The sequence below is a fragment of the Monopterus albus genome, unplaced genomic scaffold (genome assembly GCF_001952655.1).
Source record: "Monopterus albus unplaced genomic scaffold, M_albus_1.0 scaffold99.1, whole genome shotgun sequence".
Lineage (NCBI taxonomy): Eukaryota > Metazoa > Chordata > Actinopteri > Synbranchiformes > Synbranchidae > Monopterus > Monopterus albus.
The window spans coordinates 353,155-377,172 of NW_018127979.1; the positions used below are offsets into that span (position 1 = coordinate 353,155).

General features: G+C 39.0%; 1 protein-coding gene and 1 long non-coding RNA gene across 5 annotated transcripts; one reads left to right on the plus strand and one right to left on the minus strand.

Moving 5' to 3' along the window:
• Positions 1-453: 453 nt before the first annotated feature.
• On the minus strand, positions 454-20,332 carry ppp2r3b (protein phosphatase 2, regulatory subunit B'', beta). Of its 4 annotated transcripts, XM_020609483.1 has the most exons (15): positions 20,122-20,332; positions 19,280-19,673; positions 10,180-10,365; positions 9,699-9,802; positions 9,015-9,117; positions 7,570-7,644; positions 7,356-7,442; positions 6,705-6,861; positions 5,961-6,009; positions 5,742-5,831; positions 5,014-5,189; positions 4,561-4,679; positions 4,353-4,459; positions 3,731-3,772; positions 1,518-1,603 (listed from the first exon to the last, which is right to left on the minus strand). In XM_020609483.1, the coding sequence occupies exons 2-14, from the start codon at positions 19,631-19,633 to the stop codon at positions 3,754-3,756; spliced, it is 1,626 nt and encodes a 541-aa protein (XP_020465139.1). In that variant the 5' UTR covers positions 19,634-19,673; positions 20,122-20,332; the 3' UTR covers positions 1,518-1,603; positions 3,731-3,753. The 4 variants fall into 4 exon arrangements, with proteins under 4 accessions (XP_020465140.1, XP_020465138.1, XP_020465137.1 ...); XM_020609482.1 differs by lacking the exon at positions 3,731-3,772 and having other exon boundaries at positions 457-1,603; positions 20,220-20,331; XM_020609481.1 differs by lacking the exon at positions 3,731-3,772 and having other exon boundaries at positions 458-1,603; positions 20,122-20,331.
• Positions 20,333-20,393: 61 nt separating this feature from the next.
• LOC109965451 (uncharacterized) lies at positions 20,394-23,599 on the plus strand. Its single transcript, XR_002275640.1, has 3 exons — positions 20,394-20,474; positions 21,774-21,909; positions 22,438-23,599. It is a non-coding gene; the product is annotated as an uncharacterized LOC109965451 (long non-coding RNA).
• Positions 23,600-24,018: the final 419 nt, after the last annotated feature.

A 24,018-nucleotide genomic window follows, 5' to 3' on the forward strand; every position in this document is an offset into this window, starting at 1 on the left:
ACCCATGTTCATTTTTAGCCTGTAAATACATGTAGACCTTGTTTCATGTAAAAATCATGAAGCCAACCTTTGTAACAGCAGCAGCAGGTATAGTATGTGACAGAGAGACCAACAAAGTGCTTTTTACATTCTGAAAATGTTTCCTGTGGTATGTTGCTGCAATACATTGATAGTACTATTGACAGTAGTATTGATCGACTCCCCAGCCACTTTATTAGGTACACCTGTACAATTGTTTGTACTTAAATACATTTAAGTACTTAAATATTAAATGTCTGTATTTTTGTCCTCACAGCTACATACATGAGAGGGTCAGAATATTAGGAACCCCTCGGAATATAATGTAGTCCAATACAACACCGCCTTTAACTATGAACTCAATAATAAATATTGGGAATAATTGAATTCACCAAAAACAAACATTTTTAGCTTCATAAACACATATGTTAAGGTGGAAATGTTGCACTGACGTGCATACAATTGCACAGGTGTGCCTAATAAAGTGGCAGCTGAGTCTATATCTGTAGTATAGTAAGCAGTTTTACTAGACAGATCTGTTGTCTTTACTCTTGCATTAACTTAGGCTTTATTATCACTTAAAGAAAAACAAAACATTTTAAAACTGGGTCCTTTGTTCTGTCAAAGTATGTTCAAATTAAGTACATAGAAAAAAGAATCTGTCTAAAACACTTGCCCAAATCATTTACAACACAGCAAGCACTAAATAAATATTTACAGTCATTTATAAATTAATCTCTAATAAAACTCACTCGTACAGTGAGTCCATGTCATAACGAACACAGCTGTACAACATCTAAACTGTGTGCTTGTGTGTGTACAGCAGGCTCCCTCATGACTTGTTTGGCATCCACAGGAACTTCTCATTGCAACAAATGATTTCTGAATTTACAGCCTTACAGAAAACCTTCAGTTGTGATCACTGGAATGTAAAATTAGCCAATGACTTCAGAGAATAATTAGTTCCAAACCTGAATGAAGTCAACGTGGTTTCCCTCCAACAGTTCAGAGAGCTGTAAAAATGTGCTTTAGCACATGTGAATGTGTCAACACAATACTGGCGGTGAGATGAAACACCACTCGCTCCAAACATTATTTATACTAAGCATTACATGCAGAGCACACTTGTCCTGTGTTAACATGTGAGGAGGGACAAAAGGTCTAAAACTTTAGAAATTGTCATGAAATTTTTTTTTCAGGTGAAAATATTCAAACATCTGGTACAGAGTTGTGGAAAAACTACCTTCTGCTCAGGCCACGTCATGTTTGGTTACTCAGCTGTGTCCATTTCTCCAGCAGTTCCCACCTCTCCAGTGCTCTGACAGTGTCCTCTGGCTTTGCGTTCACTCTGAAATGTGTCCCGTATGCAGGAAGGGAAGTCAAGTGAATCTCTGGCTTGACGCGATTCTATCGCTAACCCTGCTGTCTGAGCTGCTGGGATGAGGGTCATTCAAAGTTATCGTCATACTCATAATCATCCAGGTCCAGGTTGCAGTGAGGATTGGGGATCTCAAAGAGGTGTCTCTTTGTCAGACCAAGCTCACTGGAGATGTGCTGCCCTAAAGGGCTCAAAGGATCGTCACACCTATAAAGACACATGGAGAAAAACATCAGCAATAGATCACTCAGTGAGGCTAATTCATGGTGGCGACAAAACAAAGTGGCCGACGATGTGACTGAAACAATCGAGAGGACTGGTTGCTCTGGTGAATGTGTTAAAGGAATAGTTTGACAGCAGAAATACACTTATTGGCTTTCTTGGTGATAGTCAGATGAGGAGACAATACCTACTCTCTCATGCCTGTACAGTAAATATGATGCCATAGCCAGAAGACATTTAGCTTAGCTTGACATAAAGACTGGAAGCAGCTTTATCCAAAAGGTAACAAAATCCACCCACCAGCACCTCTATAGCTCACAAAATCTTGGATCCGATTTAAAAGCCCTCTGACATCAGTCTCTTCATTGATGAACACACTTATAAAGTTTTACTCTCAGAAACGTACACTCCTCTGCCATTTTATTAGGTACACCATATACAATTGTATTCAATTCAGTGCATCAGCGGTCCTCCCCAGCTACATACATGAGAGGGTCAGAATATTAAGAATACCTCTGAATATAATGTGGTCCAATACAACAACACCTTTAATTATGACCTCAATAATAAACATGTAATTGAACTTATACATTTGAGAATTTCACCAAAAACAAACATTTTGAGCTTTATAAACACAGATTTAAGGCAGAAGTGTTGCACTAAATTGCATAAAATTGTACAGGTGTACATAATAAAGTGGCCAGTGAGTGTACATCATTAAGAGGCAAGGAGTTGATGTTAGATTTTCACACAGTATCCAATTAATATCTGTAGACATCAAACAAAAACTGGATTGCCGATAGTTTTAGTGATTTGCATTTTTCTACTATATTAATAATAAAACAATATTTACTGTGCATATTTAGTATAGAGTCTCCTGGCAAGAAATAAAATAAGCATAAATCCCAAATTGCCAAAATACTCCTGTAAACAGAGAAAATTTTTTAACAGAGCAGGATCACTAGAAATAACAGAGGAGCACCACATGGAGATGTGGACAGAGATGGTGCAGGAGTAGAGATATTCGTTTTATAGTCAAGGAAAGATAAAAACAGAAACTGTGTGGTTCAAGAACAGACTCCTAGCCCTGAGACATGGCCACATACTGCACATACAATACTATGTAGGCAGACAAAACATCTATAGTGGCAACAAAAAGGAACTGAACCCTTTGAAATTACCTACATTTGTCTTAAAATATGGTCAGGTTTTCAACTAAGGAACAACTATGAACAAACAATCCAATTTATTAAAATGGCACAAATAATTTTGTCCATCCTGAACAGAGATAGTCTGATTTATAAAAAACAAAACATACAAACACTGAGTTTCCTGTTCAAAAGAAGCATCTGTAAACTAGACTTACAGCTTTGCTGTTGTATGCCTCTGCCAGTCAGTTAAATTCCTGGGAATGGACAGATAATGAGGTCACTGACCTTGACCCCCCCAAATCTAATCAGTTTATCTTTGAGTCCAAGTGGACACTTGTGCTAAATTTAAAGAAATTACCTCAAGGAGTTCTTGACATATCACGTTCACAAGAATGGACTGGATGGACGGAAAACCCGAAAATAAAATGCCACTGATCGTGGCTATCGCTGGCCGGAGGCATAAATACGAGGTCTCAGTAAGCTGCAGTAGACTACATCTTACTGAGGCTGTTCTGTGAGGAAGAATGGTCCAAAATTCCTCCTGAACTCTGTGCAGGTCTGATCCACAGCTGTTTGAGGTTGCTGCCAAAGGCATTTGACAGGTTATTAAAATCGAAGGGTTTACTTACTTCTTCCACCAGCACTGTGTTTACTGGATGTGCTCAGTAATGACATGAAAGATTATAAATGCTGGTGTGTTTTTACCGTAAACACATTGTGGTTGTCTGTACTTGTGACTTAAAGACCAGATCACATTTTATAACCAGTTAATCCTGAAAACCAGGCAACTCCAAAGGGTTCACATACTACTTCTTACCACTGTATCTGTGGAAATCAGTACTCTCAGACTGGCAGGGTGTGGGTAGGAGCTAGGAATGTGTTTATTGCTAGACTCGCCCAGTGAGGAGGAGGAGGAAGAGGAGGAGAAGAACAGTGCCTGCTGGTACCCTGAATGCCTTACCTGTTCTGGTTAGCAGCCTGCCTTTAGAGACTCGTGGTGCTCCTAAAACCGCCACACAACATACCTGTCAACATCTTCATCTATCACTGACTCACAGGGGGCTCTGCTGCTGGACATATTCCTCAGTCTTAGCAATGACACGGCAACACAAAGTCAACCTGTCTTGAGCCATTCTTACAACTACTTCAAAACCTCTGTGAGCATCGGCTGTGTACATCAACGCGTGTATGACAAACTCCTAATTATAGCAACATATAAGTGAAACTTTTAAGAGCAGCTTCAAAGTGATCACATGAATATTCCCATGTATGTTAAGAGCACAATAGCCAATCAAAGACGAGGACGCCCAGACATCTGCATTTTACCAGAAAAATATTACTGCAAAATAAAGGTTCAGTTTATTTGTCTGAGATCTTTTATCACAAGTCGCTATTTACAGGTGAAATTAATCTAATACAATACTGACAATAGCTATACAAGGATATATGAAATTAGCTCAGATGGACAAAACTAATAAAAGCAGTTAAGAAATCCTAAATTATGGATGGGAGTGAATGATTTTTACTTTTGTCTTTCACTTAAGTCCAAACTTTGATGATTTTTTTTTTGTCTGAGGACTTACACATCGTTGCACTGGTCGCTGGCAGCTTCTTCTGCCACCAGGATGTCGTACTCCTCTGCAGCATATTTCTCCCAGTCTGAAACTTCCTGGTTGTCTGTCTCCACCTCCTGAGAAATGACAAATTACATGATACACTTGACCTCTGACAGGAAAACAAATCATGATACCATCGCACATCTGGTCGCATCCTCTCTGGGTTTAATCTTACCCTTATAACAGAGAAAGGGTCCTTCTGCTCGTGGTCCAGGTACTTCTCAATGTTGAAGAAAGTGTCAAAGAAGATGTGGGACATTTTGCACCTCTTGAGGTCCCGCAGTGTGATCTTACCTGTTGAGGTGAAACAGCGTTGCAAAATGACCTACTGGCAAGGGTATTATCAAACTATATCAGAGTTTTTAGCCTGGTTTTTCTATCCAATCTAGCACTCACAGTTGGTTGTAGACTTAGCTGACTCAGTAGAGTTCAGGTTTGTGGCACAGTTGGCTTTGGTCATTTTATAGAGAGACGGATTAAAGATGTCGTCTCTTGCTAATGATAAAACTACAAAACAAGGTCCCAGTATTTCAAACTAGGACTCCAACTAATGATTCTTAATCAATGTGAAATTTTAAGAACTGTTGAACTGGTGTGTGAACCTCTGAGTGCATGTAAAAAGTCTGACCTTCAACCTCAGGCTTCACAAGGTCAAGCATTTGGCAGAGGCAGTCCTCAAAGGGAAGGGGCTCAATAGCCATAGTCTCCAGCTTCTGACACTGTTCCTCATAGAAGTACTCCAGCTCATACATGCTGAGAACCCCATCCCCATCCAAGTCCATACAGCGGAACCAGTACTCTATACTGGACACAGATGAAGAGCATTGGCAAGGGATGCATGTTAGCAAAGACACAAAAGTTATATGGAACAGAAGATTCAGTCAGTGTGGCTGTAACATATACTACTTCCTGTAGTACTGCCTGTAGAGTAGGCCTTTTTCACAACAGATATTTTTACTTGTCATAGTGGGAAAAGCACAGGTGTTACTAATGACATTAATGATGGCTGTTTGACAGTGACCCTCAAACTGAAGCAGCTGAATGAAATTCAGCCATCAGTTATCTTATTATTTACATAAATGAATTTCCTACCATCACATTCTAATGTCTGTTTATAAAAAAATTTCTCTGTGGAGAGCAGCAAATTAAGATTTCTGACACTCATGGATCATCATTTTGTCGTGTCACCTGACTAATTTTCACTTCATCAAAATGCACATAGCAGGATGCTGGCAGAACGTAGTGTACATGCCATGGACACTGTCACCACACTACTGCCTTACTCAAAATGTTGGACCACAAATTCACTGCACTATAGAGAAAACGGTGATTTCAGAACACAGTTTGTCTGGACACCTGGTGTCAGTCTTCTTGTCCTCTTCAGAGATGAGGAACCAGACAAAATCGGCATAACTTAGCCGCCCCTCCTTGTACACTCGTCCGTCCCTGAAGAATAAAAGGCAAACGGTGTTCAAACCCATAGTGAACCAAAAACATAATAAAATAAACCTTTTCTTTAAAAAGGTTTGCCTCTTATAATAAGCATCATTTAAACTCATGACAATTCTGACTTACCTTGTCACTGTTCCTGAGAATATTCTCTCAATCATCTTATGTGAGATGGCTGGAAAATATAAAGAAAAAGATGACTAAAATTCAGATTGTTAGGGAAAAGAACTCTGTCAATGTACAGTTTTTTCCCCCCAACACATGTAATTCATTCTCACAGACTGGCTAGTCCAGCTCGCCAATGCCATAAATCCTGTGGTCATCATTTCGACCATGTAGTGGTAGAAATAGTACCAGACATGGCGTTCTTGGAGCAGTATATATGTGCTGCACTCTTATCGATCTTGTGTCCCATTTCCCCCGTCTCACTTACAGAACATCAACCAAGAACATGTGGTATGGAGTGTATGGGTCTTTTTCCAGGGTATGTGTTTGTGTGTGAGCAGGAGAACTGCACCAAATAATATTTACAAATACCTGTTATTGTTACATAGTTTTAGCCTACTGGCTGTGCCAAAAATACGAGAACAGGTAAAAGAAAGCTAATTTAGTGTGCATCTCTTTTCTTCTGACAAACTACCAGCTGTCATTCTTTTGTCATTTAGATTTTTTACAATAAAATGAATCTACAATTAAAACAAATACACAACAAACTTAAAAATGGTTAAATTGAGCATCTCATTATAAAATAAGAAATTCCATCCACCTGGTAGACTCTGCAGAATACAAAGAATTCTGCAATACATCTTTAAAAATCTTTTCATAGTTTGTGGTTTGGTGTACTTAAGACAGTATGGTGTGTTTGCGCACCTTGATCATTGTGCCGTGCCAGGTCTTTCGGATCTATGTAGAGGTCATGGTCTGTGTCTAGCTCCCAGAACTTACAGTAGATGACATAGAAATGTTCATAAGAGAAGAACTCTGTCAGCTGGTTCACGTCTTCTTCCTGATCCAGCAACGCCACATTCTGGCACAGCAGGAAAACAGTTAAAGTCAAAAAGAAGGCTAAATTGTTGTATGATTTATTATTAATCACAGGCAAAAATCATTACAAAAACCGTCCCTTTAAATATCCATCAATTTATAGACTGACGTCTCAGTTCAACTTTGATTTGATTTGTTCTTTCAAACATGTAACAGTCAATATGTCAACACACATAATTCCACACATATCAACAAGTATATTATCAATTTGCTTATACCTAGTACATGCTTGAACGGAGTAGGAAGAAGTTAGACTTTGACTTACCATCCCCTACTCTTGTTGTAGTTGCACACAACTTTTCCAATGAGGAATAAGGAATCATGCCAACATGGTGCACTAACCTGGATTGGTTTTGTTAATTTGGCTAAAATGTTGCTTGTTTGGTTTTAAGGAGCTTCAGCTTCAAGTAAAACTGTCACTACATTTTAATGCAAATGGAAAACAACACACAGGGAATTAAAAATGTAAAGCCATACCTGCAGAAAGTTACTTTTCCTGAGCTCTGAGCAAGTTATTTTTCCAGTCCATGACCGGTTCACATTGTAAAATATCCTTTGAATTACCTGAAAAACAGATGATATTGTTATCATGTACAACTAAATAATGCAAGAGGAAAAAGTTGTCATTTTAACATTTCACTATTTGTAATTTTGCAGTAATAATATTCTGTTGTATGTTATGTTAGAGTACCGTGGTGATGTATCGTGAGTGGAAGTCTGGTGCCTCCTTTAGAAAGGCCAGGCCTGCGTGGGAGTTCACCACATCCTGAAAACAAAGTAAAGTCACATCACTCTGTTTCTACTGCATGTCTGCCTCATTTCCATAACAAACCACATAAAACTAACAAACACAAATGCAAAAGAACACCTCAGAGACATTCTATGCTACAATAATAGATGCATATGTTCAGTTAAATTCTGCAGTTACTTTCAAAGTTAAATGGCACTGCACGTCCTTCTATTTGCTAGACAGAGCATGAATATAAACGCAAACCTCAGGAGTTGTCAGTGTCTATCTACATCACTGTGTCATGCCATGTGCTTTATAAACTGTCATACATATATATATAAATAAAACACCCAAACAGGCTCCTGGCCTGACCTTGCTGGGAGAAGCCTTTAATTTTTTGGAGTTAAGAAACACTGGGTCGACCGGTTTTGAGAGGAGCTTAAGCCTTTCTGATTTGACAGCAAGATGGTGAGGAGGCCAGAGGAAAGACATTTGCTAGTGACTGCTCTTAACCTTCTCACCTCCTTCACACCGTAAAGTCACAAGGGGTGTGCTGAATTTCAAATGAACTAGAGTTATATTCTTGGTTCAAAACTCCCTCACATCTTTTCTTTATTCTACCCCTTTCCCTTTTGTGGGGTAAAGAATTGTTGACATAAATGCGAAGGTGGCAATGAAATTAAAAGGCCTTCTTTCAGGGCAGCCGTCGTGCCTTTTGACTCTTTCTGTGAAAAATTAAATCATAGAGAAACACATAAATCACAGGGCACAGGAAACAGGCGGGGACAGTCAAATCTACTCCACTGCAATCCGCCTTTCATTCATCAAAACAGTCAAAGACGATTCTCCACGCGGAACCATACAAATTAAACAGTGTGTGCCGCAAAGCATCTCTGCTAGTATGCTAATTGGTGTTCAGCACAGCCCATTCCTGCCAGCATGAAAATGAATCAGGGACAGGGTGGGGCTGGTGTAGAGCACCCACAGCTTGTCGGGCTGTGTGAGAATACAAATATACCAGCACAGCAAGTCCACATGGTAAGACTGAGCACACAGTCAATAATATATATACTCTTATGAAACAATCTGATGAATCTGTGTCTACATTTTCTGGAATTATTTGGGTACATGAGACATTTTATTCTCCACCTCCCTGTGGTTAATTTCTGCTGAGTCTGAATCCTGCACCACCGGAATCTCCCCCTTCATTATACTCTCCTCCACTGTATATTACTGGCTTACAGTAACATCCCTAAATTAGTTCACCACCACATGAAAAAAAAGCACTGCTTCAGCAGGGCAGTCCAAAAAATTAAGTCCAGTTTGCACCATCCCAGCCAATATAATTTTGCCATCCATAATTGCCAAGGCCAGCTCTCTCTCCCTGGGTGTGCTGTAGCCAGTACCTGCAGGAATGGAATAAAGTCGTCTTGTTCCAGGTAATTACAGCCAGGCTTGGCCAAGAGGTGCACAAATTTAGAAGCGTCATCGTGACAGGTCTGCAGAGTTCTGGAGAGGAAAAAAAAGAACAGATGGTTGCAAGGTTACTCCCTCTTGCTCTCATATCCTCTCTATCAATCACTCTATTAGCAAACAGAAAATTTCATTACAAGTGTGGAGTATTAACATACTGATGGAGAAATAATGAGAGTGTCTGTTGTGGCCTCTCATCCAAGAAAGGCTCAGTCATAAGCTCAAGTCAAAGGCAGTGTCTGTGCAGTTCTCAGGAGGCTCACACATTAATACAAGAGCATGTCTATCGCATACAACGGCATTCAGTACACAGCCACCATTTTAAAAGCCCTATGGTATTCCTTTCAATATCATGGAGAAAGACGGTAAATGGATGTTTTAATTTATATACTGTATAAATACAGTGACTATTCCCTTGTGAGGGTTTTGTGGGGCTTTGTGATCATTGATTTCTGTTTAGTAATGAAAAGGAAAATGTCATAATAGCAGATAACTGGATACAGTGTCTATGATCCTCAGCAAGTGGGCATCATTGTTCAGAGGAGATTTTATGGGTCATCTGGCTGTGAGAGAGGGTACCAGTGGTCTATTGAGAATAAGAGGAGCTATTGTCTTACTTTCGCCACATAGCCACCAACTTGTGAACGGACACGAAGCCCGTCCTGTCGCCTCCAGCAGAGTTGAACAATGGCACTTTCCAATAGAGGGGGCACTCACAAGCCTGAGGAGACAAGGGAGCAGGAGAGATGGAGTAATGTGTGGCGTGGAAGAGAGAGATGGATAAAAGTTAAATGAGCAAAATGAGCACGCACGCGCGCGCACACACACACACACACAAAAGACATCAGATGCAGAAAAGAACATCATAATGACACTGAACTGAAAAGGAGTGATGCATCACTTAAAGACATCCCTGAGGAAACCTAGCTGTTATTTCTCTCTTCAGTCAGGTTCCCCTCAGGCCATTGCTGCACTCTTCAGGGAGGTCATATTTTCCATTTTAAAATCAGCAAACATAAAGTCAGGAACTAAACAACACTAATGAAACTAATTTACTGAATGGCAGATGAATCTCCATGCTACAAATCACATTCTCACCTTGGCAACCTGCCCCATGTCATCAATGGTGGCCCTTTCATTTGGGAATTGAGAAAATATTTTCTCAATTTTGAAAATGAGGCCATCGATGTTGAGGTTGGCTTGGGGCCGGCCCTGTGGGAAGTAAAACTTTGGAATGCTTTCGCTCAGCGCTGTGGTGACGGGCTCCTCTGTCCTCACCTGGGCCTGAGACAAAACACACAAAAATAAAATGTTAACCACTAATACCGGCAAACACTAACTCCTCTCAGCTCAAGCATTCTAGCATGCGCTAAGGCTCACCTCTGCAAGTTCTACACTGCTAGCACTCATGTAACCACAAGTCTCAGTGGCCCAAAGGCCTATCAGGGAAGACTTGCAATTACTCTGCAATCATAGTCATTATCCATTTATCTGTAATAGACAGATAAATGATAGAACTGTAATAGTCCTGTGATAGACAATCCTAATAGACTATGATTCTGTTATAGATTTCATTTAAGGTACAGCAACAGTACAGTTATTACAGTGATATGTGTAGAATGGTTTGACTGACAATTGTTATACATCACCTATATAAAGTCATCTACTGACAGGTGTACAATTCTATTTTCATATGATAAACACAAGTATTTGAACATATGCAAATGGGTGTATTGGGATAACCTGTGTTAATCAAGTTCAATTATTTTGGTTTGGCATCGTAAAAATAAATGAGTAGTAGTAATCAGCCATCTGATCTGGAAAATGATCATGAACATTAATGTGGCACCACATCTGTGGAGGAAAATGTTTTGGTGTTTAACAGCACAATCTGTGATATTGCTGTAGACAAAATGGTAGGTGTAAACAAGAGGCGAGACAACCACACAAGACAACCACCAAATCTGAATTACTCACGTTTTCTGATACTATTAAAGACTTCCTTTTATCAGCAATACCAGAGTACCAGTACCAGAGTCAAATTCCTTGTGTGTCCGACACACCTGGCCAATAAAGCTGATTCTGAATATTTAAAACAAACCAATATTTCCCAACCATCAGCTGAGGAAAACAGAATGTTTTGTTTTTTTCTGCTGCAACAATTAGAGGCTTAACTAAGTAGAGGATCAATTATTTATTTTTCCAGCAAAACAGATAAGGGTTTGCTGGTTTCAGCTTTTTCATTAAAGGTAAAATAAAGCATATTTGGATTATGGAGTGTTGGCCAGATAAAAAGGGCATAATTAATAATGATTTCATAAAAATTTAATTTCACTTCAAAGTGAAACTCTTCATGTCATGATCCATTTTAATAGATTTATAAATTCTAGCTCAAAAATACTGACTGAGCTATTAATAAGTTAAAAAAAGTTAATACATTCCTCTTAATGAGCATTTGTCTGGAAACAAAACCACAAACTCACAGCAGATACAGTATTTTAACCTGACAAAGCAGGAAAACCCCATGCCACTAATAACATTATCAGTGGTTCTGTCACAGTAACCATGACTGATAGTCTCTCTCTCAGGGCCCTGGAGCTGACACACCTGAATAGAATAAGAACAATATTCCATTACATCCAATGCTATTCTAATTATGCTATGCCAAATGTCTTCTATTAAAAAGCTTAAGGGTCAAACATGTTCTATCATTAGCAGCTGTCTAGATTTATATTTAGCAAAGAACAGTCGCAAACAAATGTGCACCACAAAAAGAAGGAGCAAGTAAACAACTGAGCCGATAGTAAGAGCAGGACCATCTTGGCTAAGTTCAAACAGTGTAGGTGATTACAGGCAAACAGTAGTTGTCAATGACTGCACTGGAGACAGGAGGGGGGTTGGCATGTGGTTAATATGTGTGTTAGGTCTGAACGAAAACACACACATGCACACACACTAGAGGTTAAGAGTCAGTTAACCTGGAGCCATTACTGGAAACAAGCTCAGTTCTTTTATCCCCACTTTCTGTACCTGACCAACTAATTTCTCATCAACACTAATTGATGTCATTGTCATTGCACAGTGCTGCATTTCTCATCAACAAACTTTTTTATATGTCAGAGCTTGCACACATGTGTGCTGTTTTTACTACTTCTATCTAAGACCCAAAATAATAGCTTTGCATGCCAGAACAGTATGTGCTATGAAGAGCTATAATCGTGGCAGGGGAAACCAGTGTATCTGTTTAGGACCAACAATAATTACATCATGCAACAGTGGGCCCAGGCCTTGCTGTCATGATAAATGTGATTCCTAACCAGTATGATTTACTGCACCACCTGAGCACAGCTGGCATACTACATCTGCATCATGTGTCTTGCTGAGGATGATGCTACAGAGGACATGGACCAATGAAGAGATTTTCATAGCAAAACATAAAAAGCCACAATGCACTGGGATCCAAATGTGTTATGTTGCTCATATCAGCCAGATACTAAAAACAGCTTGAGCAGACCATGCTCATCTCATATTCAAAGACTATTTACATGACTCGAGAATTTGCTAACTGGATCATTCCCTTTAATAATCACATAAACACACCCACACAGTCATCTGGCTGAGGAATAAAAATACCATCTTGGTGTTGTTTTGGTCCTAAACAGTTGTCCACACCACTGGTTAGATTTGGTAGTCTAGCATAACAATAGATCTGCAACAGTAAAACTTTTAACAACATGATTCAAACCCTTAAAATTACAGAGGTGAACATAAGGGAGCTAAATCTAGCCATGTCCATTTTTACATGTATGTATGTCAGCATGGACTGAAAGGGTTTTGCTGAATTCTATCAGTGGTAATCTGCTCATTTTAGCCTGCTAAATGATAAATGTCACCGACCCTCTGGTCTTCTGTCCTGTGTGTTGGTGTCAGTCATGGCTATAAAAGGACATAAACATCTCCTGTTGCCATACTCTGCACCATCCTCACTCTCTCTCTCACTTCATGCTAACCACTAGCAGAGCTCTTGAGCACAACCACTAAGCCACATGACATTTTGCACATTCACAATGATGTGGTCTGGGAGAGGACAGCAACATACCATACAGGCTGAAACATCATACCATCATCATAACCAACACTCGCATCTCATATTGTATCTCTCTGTATAAATAAAATAAAAAAAACAGAAGTAAATCACTAGAAAATGGATAGTATTGTGCAACAGTTGTAAATCACATGATACAGTAGTGCGTTCAAGTTTTAAATATGCCTGGAGAAAGTTATTCAAACGCTTATTTGCAAGTGGCTCCTACGAAACCTACAGTTCTACTCCATAGTGATTAATTAAAAACAATGAGGAATATGTATAACTAGTGTACTTTAACAGTGGCATGTAACAGAGCCTATGGGTACAGTGCAATCTTAATACCAAGACAGTAATCCTACAAATACACCAGTATGGCTAACAGGCCAGTAGAGCCTGTGTGCTAGAGGGTACATTCACACAAACACCTGCCTGTCCTTGTTGGAAAGCTCTGAGCCTCTTTTTGAACCGAGAGGGCAGAACGAAGTCACAGCCGCGTGCCAGCAGAGCCAACTCCTTCCTCAAGTCAGGGTCCTGACGCAGAGACAGCTCCCTCATCCTCATCCTCATACCAGACAGGATGGGGAACACATAAACAAACACAGCACTCAGTCCAGTATTATCCGTTTGACCATACAAATCACCCAGCTGTGGTACTGTGGGCAGAGGGCAGCAGAAGTCCTCTGTGTCTGTGTCCCTGTGACTGTCCTCTGTCAGAGTGGAGAGCTTCTTAATGCAAGGGAGCAGCTGCTACTGTGACTCTCTCTCACTTTCCAGATCTGGATACACAGTCTCTGCTCTGCCTGCCTCTCTGTCCCAGGCTCTACACAACACATACAAACACACACTGCACAGGGTCAGAGAGCCCTTGCCTCAAAGCTGCTGGGGAGATAAGGAGTGAAGGAGTGTATGTGTGTGGGCGTCACTCAGTGTATGTGTGAGATGGGAGGGGTGTTTGTGAGCAATGGATCTGCCCTTTCCAGTTTGCATTCTTCAGTGCTTGTGAAAGGTTATGTAAAGAGACAGGCCTGTTGTTGCAGCTTGTAGCAGCCACAGAGGCCAATTGAAGGATGCACCTCAATATTGTGATGACACACTGCTCGTGTTCATTAACATTCTGAAAATCTCATACTATCAAATACTTCAGAGTACCCTTTCTTGTGCTCTGGACCCTGAAAGAGGACTCTCGTCTTTTGGACAGTACATAAAAGGTGCTAAGGGAAACTTTTAAAATAAAACCCCTTAAATCACGTCATTTAGCTAAATCTGCCTAAAATTCTAAATCACATGAGTAGCATGCAGATAAAATTTACTTAATGAAGCAAATGAAGAAAGTAACAAAAAGGTATGACTACTTAACAATAGGTCAAATTATCAGATGATACACAATTGACTACATTCATATATTCAACTGTTTTGCAACTGATCTTATGGTGGAATTTACTTTACTTTGCTTTGCAAGCTTGGACTGCCAGCCATTGCATATCTTATTATAGTTGATGGACAGCGGGGGTGGGTACATTAAGTTCAAGGAATGATGACCAAACCAGTCTGCGCCTATTAAAAGCACCAGCAAACACTGTTTGGACAATCCAAGAGACTGGATCTGGAGAAACAAGGGTGTAGCTTTAGTCCTCAAACAAACATCTGCTTCTAGTTGCTGCTGTCCTGGAGCGATGGCAATTACATCAACGCTCAATAAATATGCTGATCTAACAGTGCTTGGATTGCTTTCACAACACTGGCTACACACAGGGAAAACAAACACCTTTATACCTAGTGATGTAAATGTTAATTAAATAGAAATTGTACATGTCTGAATTAGGTTGATTACAAAAATAAACCATTTCTGTATGTTATTGTACACAGAAGGTGAAAAGCACACACACCTTATTTTTAGTAGTCTACAGTTTTCCACTGGTTTCTGCACAAACCCAGTTCCTGTTATCTTCCACACAGGACACTGCACATGCATGATAAGCTGTTTGTATGGTGGTTTTTCCACATGAGCTGCCTTTTATTCATTCTCATCAACTCAAACCAAATATGGAAAAGAAAGCACCCTAGCCAAAATAAAATCTAGTAGATCACATTAAACTGTCAGCTCACATGAAACACTAGCCTGTATGCTTTTGTGTTTGAGCAAACAAAATCGGAAGTTCTATATACAGTGGTATCATGACACAGAAGGGATAATGATGTGTTGGTTTACATATTTGGAAACATCCCCACTAATGTTTTAAAATACAGGCACACATGGTGAGAACAGCAGTGTGAACACAAAAACATACAATCTGCCTTTTAAATAACCAGGATGGACAAGTTCCAGCAAGTATCATCTCTAACTAAATCATCTTAGGGCCACTGTAGGCAGTCTGTCCAAACAACATCCGGCCGGCTGCTCAAGTACTATGTCCACACTATAATGGGTCACTGTGACACAAGAACACAAGAACTTGAGCTGATCCCACAGTATGTCTAATCTGTAAACTGCTAAATGTGATTTGTACAGAAACACATGCCCAGTCTTATTCACTTCACCACATAACAGACATGATTATAAAACACTCTGTCTAGACTTTCTTGCAGTCAGATGACTATTTGAGTTTGTACTTTAATTGAGCTTGAATTGCCAAGGTATTCAATGCTGCTTATCTAAAACTGTGATATTCAAGAGACAACACGCAGGGCAGATCAGCAACTACAGTGGAGAGAAATATATTACAACAGGGTGGGAAAAACCTGATCAAAACTCCCCTGAGGTCCTGCCCAATCTGTCAATACAAGCATACAGTGACCCACAAATACTTTTCAACTGGCTCCAATATGTGCATTACTAACATGACTGAACCAGTGACATGTACCACAGTATTTCTGAGGTGACTCAAACCATTTCACAACTCTGAGGTAGAGTCATATATACAGAACCGATGCTGCTGTGAAATCCTGAAAGCTCCAGCCCAATCCACAACAATTCTATGTCTGAGACAGGGATTTTGGATACAAATGAATGTGGGTCAAAAATAGGCCTGACTGAATGGACAAAATCCGGAAGACAAACATGATGTGTGCACATCAGCCATCTTGCACAAGATGCAGAGAACAGTCTTTCAGTTAGTATGGAGGTTTACCAGAAAAATATCAATATAACCTATATGACACCAGAAATGGAACAGTCAGACAAAGGGTCAGAACACTAAAGAAAAAAGCTGCAGATAAAGTGTACAGGACACAAGTAATGTAAATTACATGAGTACTATGTTAACTCTGAAAATGTATTATTTGGAGTCCACGTTACTTTTAACCTTTTCTATTATTTAATTTTAAACATATTTTTAAAGATACCAATAGAGACAGTGCTTAAGATGATAAAGATGACATTACCTGTAAGCTTCCAGGACTTTTACTATTGCAAGTGCCCAAATTATATGGTCATATAATGAACATGCTGGAGTATATGGGTGTTTACTGTTTAGTTTAAACTGTACATTTATATATATTTTCCTCTTTCCATTATAAACATATAACTGAATTAAGCTACACAAGCAATGGGTCAGTTGAGACAAATAACTACAAGTTTGTTATCATACAATTTACACTCACAAGTTAAGCAAGACAAGAAAAAAGCACCTGTGGAAAACAGTTCCCCACCTGGTTCTCTCTGACAGGTCAGGCAACTGATAATGTGACCCTAGACCTATGGTTCAAATAGCTATGTTGCTGAGCCCAACCAGGCATAAAAACACATCTTAAGAAATAACCAGTGATCCTAATGTAGACCCCAAGAAGAGAAGAAAAAGTAAAGCCGCTCTGCATTATTAAAACTGCTGACCCTCTGCATGCGTCATCTGCTGCAGTCATTACACAGAGGCAATTTTCAGCAGAACTGAAAGTGTAAATAGCTATGACCACATATTTTAACAATGAGAAGCATCTAATTGAAGCTGTTTCAGAGTAAATTACACAGAGGAAGAACGAAGTGCCACACCTCAGCTCACTGGCAGAGTTCTGGGTATTTAATGCCAACACAAGGGAACCAAGGCTATCTATATCGGTGGCTGATGTCAGTCAGACCAGCTGTTCCAGGCTGCATCAGTGTGACATGAATTGAATTTTTGAGTAATCCTTTGAAGAATGCATCTGTATGCAGGAATTCATTTGTCTTAAAATAGAAATATTACTTTACACAACCTCACAATCCTTTTAAAATTGAGTGACACAGTGCGACCGCATGCCATGACAGCAGAACACACAAATTGTCCAGCAGTTGCTTTATATTAATCTGGTGTGAAAGGGTACTGTTAGGAGGCAAAGGTCATTAGGAGGAAAGAGACATGAATGTAAAAATCAAAAAGTTAACATCCATCTGTAAAGCATCTTATTGCTCCATCATAAGGTCTTATGCTAAAAAGAGAGAGACTTAGTAAATATTCAAAAGCAATAATTAGTTATAAACACCCAATCTAAAACCTACACAGGGATCCAGCCTACCACTGCAAAGCTCTTCTTCTTTTACATCATCTTCCTCCTGTGTTCAGGTTATTTAAGCATTATCATTTCTCATCAGGTCATAAACAGACTATGTTATGCTATATTTGAAACCTGACCTTTGAGCTAAAATATCCTGGTGTACAAAAGATGTAAACTTTTCCACTGGAAAAGAATGACCAAAGCATGTGGGACTTTTAATTAGTTTTTACTTCCATTTCTCTAGACGCATTATATGGGTCGGGTATAGTTATATGCATAACAAAACGATAGAAATCCTCATCATCCCGTTTTCCAACTCTGGTGTTTCAGTCAGAGGGAGAACAGCTGTCACATCAGGGACCACTTGAATGACTCCTCATGCCTGAGTATGTCAACAACATGCAGAAGGTGGAGTCTCTAAGAGCAAGTGCCCCCAGCTGTCTGGTCATCTCAATGTCATCATACTCACTGATGTCCACAATCTACCAAAACCCCAGGCTGTCATGTTACAACTTATGTTGACAGGGTGGGAAATCTCACACATACATGCAAAATGTACTGAGACTTTTAAATCTTTTGTGTGGCCTGACTTCTATAATTAAGCAGTCAAAAGTAAAAATCCTACTGACCTCTGGAGACCACAATCACAGCATAATAAGGTTGACAACTCACAAGCTGAAAGAAGTGCTAGTGATAGGCTAGGTTCAGACACTCCTGTCTCTCATACGCATACTATATTCATTTGTGAGTGAAGCTGGAACATTTGGAAAGTATTTGACTAATAGTCATTACATATGCCTACAGACATGGTGGCTCCACTGTGACAGTACAGAGTGGACAGCCACACAATGCTTTGGATGTAGTAGGATACTGAGCAGCCCCTTGTGGCCAGCTTGGGAAAATAAAGATCCCAAAGAATATAATAGGACTAAGTTTGAGTAAAAACATTAAATCTATCACTTATGATTGATAATATACACTGATTAAAGTCCCTATGTGTAGGATTTGAAACATTTCCAACTCTGGATACTACTAGTGGCATGTGAAATTTTAAAGTAGCTAACAAGCAAGTTAACATTCAGGTTTTCAAGGGAGTTATTAATTACATTCACAAGTGTGGAATTCATTCTGCACAATTGTATTGGATTGCATCAGAAGGTACAAGTGTACTAAATAAATAGGTTATTTAGAGTACAAAGTGTACTACTGCTAGACCAACAAAGCAGCCAGACCAATAAGTCTGAAACACTGTATAATGTTTAGATATGTGTGATTTAGACCATTTAAATTACATTCAGTGAACACTGCAACTTGATATATCCCCAATTACTACCAGCACAGTCTATACTGATTCTACCTCCTGTCAAACAGAAACATGACTTACTGATACTACGATTTTGTAATACACTCCCCAAGTTGAAAAAGGATGAAATGGAAGGTCACACTTTGTTTCAATGTTAGTGAAAGCAACCTTATGAAAGCTCTGTGACATATCACCTGAAGACTCTCTAAATCTTGCTTAAACCGGTTTTTTACTTGTAAGAGGTTCAAGAATGATGGCCAATCAGCTTCATGCTTACAAAATCTGATGACGAACATTTAAATGTCTAAAATGTCAACTTACTGCTTAATTTGATAATTTACCTTTTTCGTGCTGACAGACCTCCGTAGTACTCTGCCACTGGGTCCTGCCACTCTGGTATTACTGCTACTGCCTGAGGGGAGGGTGGTAGCAGATGTGGAGCTGGAAGGAGTACTGAGGGCAGCAGGCTTCTTCTCTGCCAGGTTTTTTTGTGATGCCACATTGTTGTTTTCATTCAAGCTTAAAGATCTTTTGTCCTGGGCGTCCCCACTACTCAAATCAATGTGTTTTCCACTTTTAATTAGGTCAAGATAATCTTTTAGTAGGGCCTGGGTCGCACGATCACTCAGCCAGTTGAGAAAGAGCTCATCCACCTTCATTTTAAGAACAGGCTGGAGGACTTGGGGTGACGGCATTTTGCAGAATATCAATTGCTGGCTTCTCTGACAAAAGTACCTGTGTAAAAAAAAATAAGAGGAATGGTAATATAACATACTTCACTTCTGTATTTGCATCACAACGTAAAACCACACTGCACAAAAGAGGAGCTAAGTTACTACACATGCTGTGAGTGATGGCATCAACTACCCTTGCTGTAAGCACACAGCTAACTGTTATTGAATTTTAGCGCGAGGCGTCAATGCCTCAGCCCACAAACAAAAGTAAATGTGACCTCGATAACTTTAGCTACGTTTTAACTTTATTACCAGAAAATGCGCCTCTTAATGCCAGCATATATTTGGCTAACGTCACTTAAGGTACGTGACTACCCAGGAAAAAGCAGTCGGCTTCGACAGAGTCAGTAAAGTGTTAGTTAGCCAAAAACTAGAAACAGCAGGCAACAAGTTTGTTAGCTACAACAGCTTTAGCAAGCTAACGTTGGCTGGCTAACTAAGATACCAACCTTGAAGTGAATGTCAGTTGTACGAAATGCGTTGATATGGCTCCACATTACGTTCTTCATAAACGAGGTTGTGTCCCACACATTTATCTATGAATTACCTGCGAATGTAAGGCTAGCTCCGGAGGTTAGTTCGATGGGAAAAAGCAGAGCAGACAAGTGCAACTTTTCAGGCTCACGTTCCCCAGGTAACCACACTAACGCGAGATCTTTCTCAGAGCGAGAGTTCATCCCACCCACCGGTTTCTCCCTCAGGAAAAGAGAGTTTATCGTCCATCGGATAGGTATTACCCACTGTGGTGTACGTACACATTTATCCACTCCACCGTTGCCTCGGCTTCCAAAACACCCCAGTTGTAAGTATTGGAATACGTATTCAGAGCTTTTTCTTGAGTAAAAGTTGGAATATTGTGGTCTAACGTTCCTAAAAAGTCGTCACTGATAGGCTAAAAGGTAAGGTAAGGTAAGACTTTATTGATCCCACAATGGGGAAATTCCTGTGCAGCAATAGAGAGCAAGTAACAAAACACCATAAGAACAAATACCACACACATATCGTGAGAGACAAATTCCAAGTACCTAAAAACTAGACAAAATATAGTATTTAAGATACAATCAGGAACAAGATAATCCTCCCACAATTAATCCCTGAGAAACAAATCAAGTACTGCATCCAAATGCTTTCACAAAGTAAAGCCTATTATCAACAAGGTGTAATGGCATGTAAAATAAAGTATGATTTATATTGGTGAATTTAAAAACTCAATCTTCTGCTAAGCAATTGACTGTAATGTTACAAACATTTATTGTGTATTTTAAATGTCAAATCTAGCCTAACTGGCTTTCAATTGCGTGATGCTCAGTTCTCTCCAATAGATAAAAATACTCCTTTAAATTACCTCAAATTGAACTTTTGTAGCACACTAAATGAACTTAATAAACTTATTCAGTAGGCTACCAACACCTTTGTCTTGTTCTTAAGGTACTGATATAAAGTCAATTAATTAGTTAGTTGACAAGCAGTAAATTAATCTGCAGTCATTGTGGCAATTCTAGTCATTTTAAGTACATTTGCCAAATATTTGTTGGCTCAGCCACTCATATATGATGATTTGATGTATTTCTTTGTTGTCTATGATACTGTAGTAAATTCAGTATTTTGGGGTTTCAGCCTGTTTGTGCAATAAACAAGACATTTCAACACTTTGACATTGGACTTTTGGGAATAATAATAATAAGAATAAGAAGAAGCATTTTCACTACCTTTCTGACATTTTATACAATTAATATAAGAAAATATTTTTGCAATTATTCAATAATGAAACAATCATTAATGCAGCCCATGTATGACATGCAATGTTGATGTTTGCAAGTTGAGACACATGCAAGCTTATCTTGTTTAACACAATTATATTCTGTGTTCTTCATATTTATAATAGCCATCTACATAGTTTTATTAATTTATTATTGACTTGTTTTTTATGCAATGCAACATCCAAATTTGAGCTGGTAGTACTCATTTCCAGGAAATCGATCCTGTGTATTCAATTTAGCCTCTTATGAACTTGATCCTGACTCTCTTTGCTTGAATAACAATGATACATCTGTGCCTCATTCTGCTCTCTTTTCTTTCCTCGTACCCATACTCCTCGAAGCTTCGAAGCAGCTGGACTGAGCACCTGGTGTGAATGGAGCTGAACATCCTTATTGATTTCTGCAGGGAGGAGAGGTCCAGACATTGTGGCTCCCTCACTGCATCCTCAGCATGGAAAGCAAGCAACACGAGAAAAGGTCAGTTTAAATAATGGGCACCTCATTTGATGCTCAGAGAGAAAAATGTAGTGGATTGTTTTCAACAAGAAGGGACTTTCCAACTCTGCATTTTATACCAGTCCCAAGGAAGCTTCACGGTGTATTTAAAGATCAGGAAACACATTTACGCTTACAGTTAGTTACACTTCAGTAGCTAACGTGTAGCATTACTGAAACAGATTTCATGATCACAAGGTCAGGCATTAAGGGTACAATAACAGTTTTACTTGCTGTTAATTTTATGTACACAAGCATTGCCTTGAAAAAAACTTAGTTACTGCATTTTTATGTGAAATCAGTGTTGCCAGGTAATTATACTTATCATGTAGGCAACATAACAAATTGTGTCTAGGCTAATACTATGTCACCTTTATCAATGACAAATTATAGCCCTAATCAAAACATTTAGCCTGTTTTTTCATTAACATTTTTCTGTGCCATTTGTTATGTAATTATTTATTGCTAATGCTTGTTTTGTTTTACACGGACATCTTTGCTGAGATGCAGCATGAAGAATGTTACTGTGTGTGTTTTTGAAGACAACTTTGAAGCAAAAAATGAAAAGATTTCCTATGAAGACTATAACACAGCTGTATGTTGACCTACCAAAAATGACCTTACATGGGTTTAGTATGTTTCTCTATATTTTCAGCATGAAGGAAATTAGGGACACCTACAGTATCATTTCAAACCTCTGTCTTGTTAATAGCCAATACTCAAAGTGCCTGTGGCCTTTTATTTAAGACCACAGTAATGGTGGCTGGACAGTGTTGAAATTATTGACTGAACTGTCCATTAAATCAAATATGAAACATTCAAAGTCATCTGAGGCACAATACGTAATGAGAAACCTTTTTGCTCTTTAGAACAGTGAGTCTTAAATGTATTTTTGAGCCTAATCAATATCATAAATCAGAAGAGAAAAAGTCTACTGTAGGTCTTGAAACTTTAAACTTTGCAACTTTTCAAAGCGTAATTACAGTGTACAAATAGGATTTTACCCAAAGCAATGAGCATGTTGTTTTTTCATGCCTTGAAGGACATTTCAAAGGTTTGGCCGAGGCTGAAACCACAGGGGGACAGCTGGTTAGCGTAGGAACGTGTTAGTGAGAAGTTCATGTGTGCATCTCTCCGTTACTGCTGTCAGCTATGCTATATGGACGCTCTGTGAAGCAATCTGCTCTAATAAGGAGAGCGAATAAAGCTGAAAGTGTTGTGCTGTAGCTAAACGCTGTAGAGAGGTATTTGGATGATACTGTAGTCTGTGTATGTATGTATTCCTTTTCTTCTACAAATATTCCAAAATTAATCTTTGTAGGTTTTCTCAGTTTTTAAATATTTCTGTCTTTTTATTTTTATGTTTCTGCATGCAATTTATATTACTCAGAAATACTTACAGAAATACAATTGTTTGAATCTACTTTGAAACATACATAATGGTTATAATATTTTGGAATTGAATTTTAGTTTTGGCTATTTTATGATTTTACTTTTTCATGCTTTTGGATTCATACCTGTCTAAACATAAACTGTATATGGAAAGCATGGACATCTGAAAAGGCTTATCAAAGTTTTTTTGTGAATAAAGAGAAACACACTGAGTTGTGAATATGATCATTAGTAGTACATGAGTTTGTACAGAATATAAAGTTTTGTGACCAATAAAAGCTTTGTTCCTGAAAGGACTGTTATATTTTTGCTACCCCATTTTGTAAACCAGATACATAAAATAGAGGCATCCTTCTGAATGTCTGGTGATGGATTAGCCTTCTTCAGACTGAGACGCAGCGACAGAGAGAGAAACCATTGTATATAATAGAAAAAGGTTTTTCATCTTAATTAGTCTGAGGTGTGATTATATGAACAACTTGCCACAGCAGTGTTTTGGTCATGACCCAATATCAGTGGTCTGTAGAAAACCAAAATTTACACCATTAATTGTAAAATCAGTTATAATAATTAAGTTGGTTTTAACCTTGTATGTATTGGACCTCTGTGCTGAACCTTTGCAGCAGAGCTAAATGTGAATGTAGTACTGACACAGTCATGAGTGAGCATTTAGAGCCACATTCACGTTTTCATCTGCCC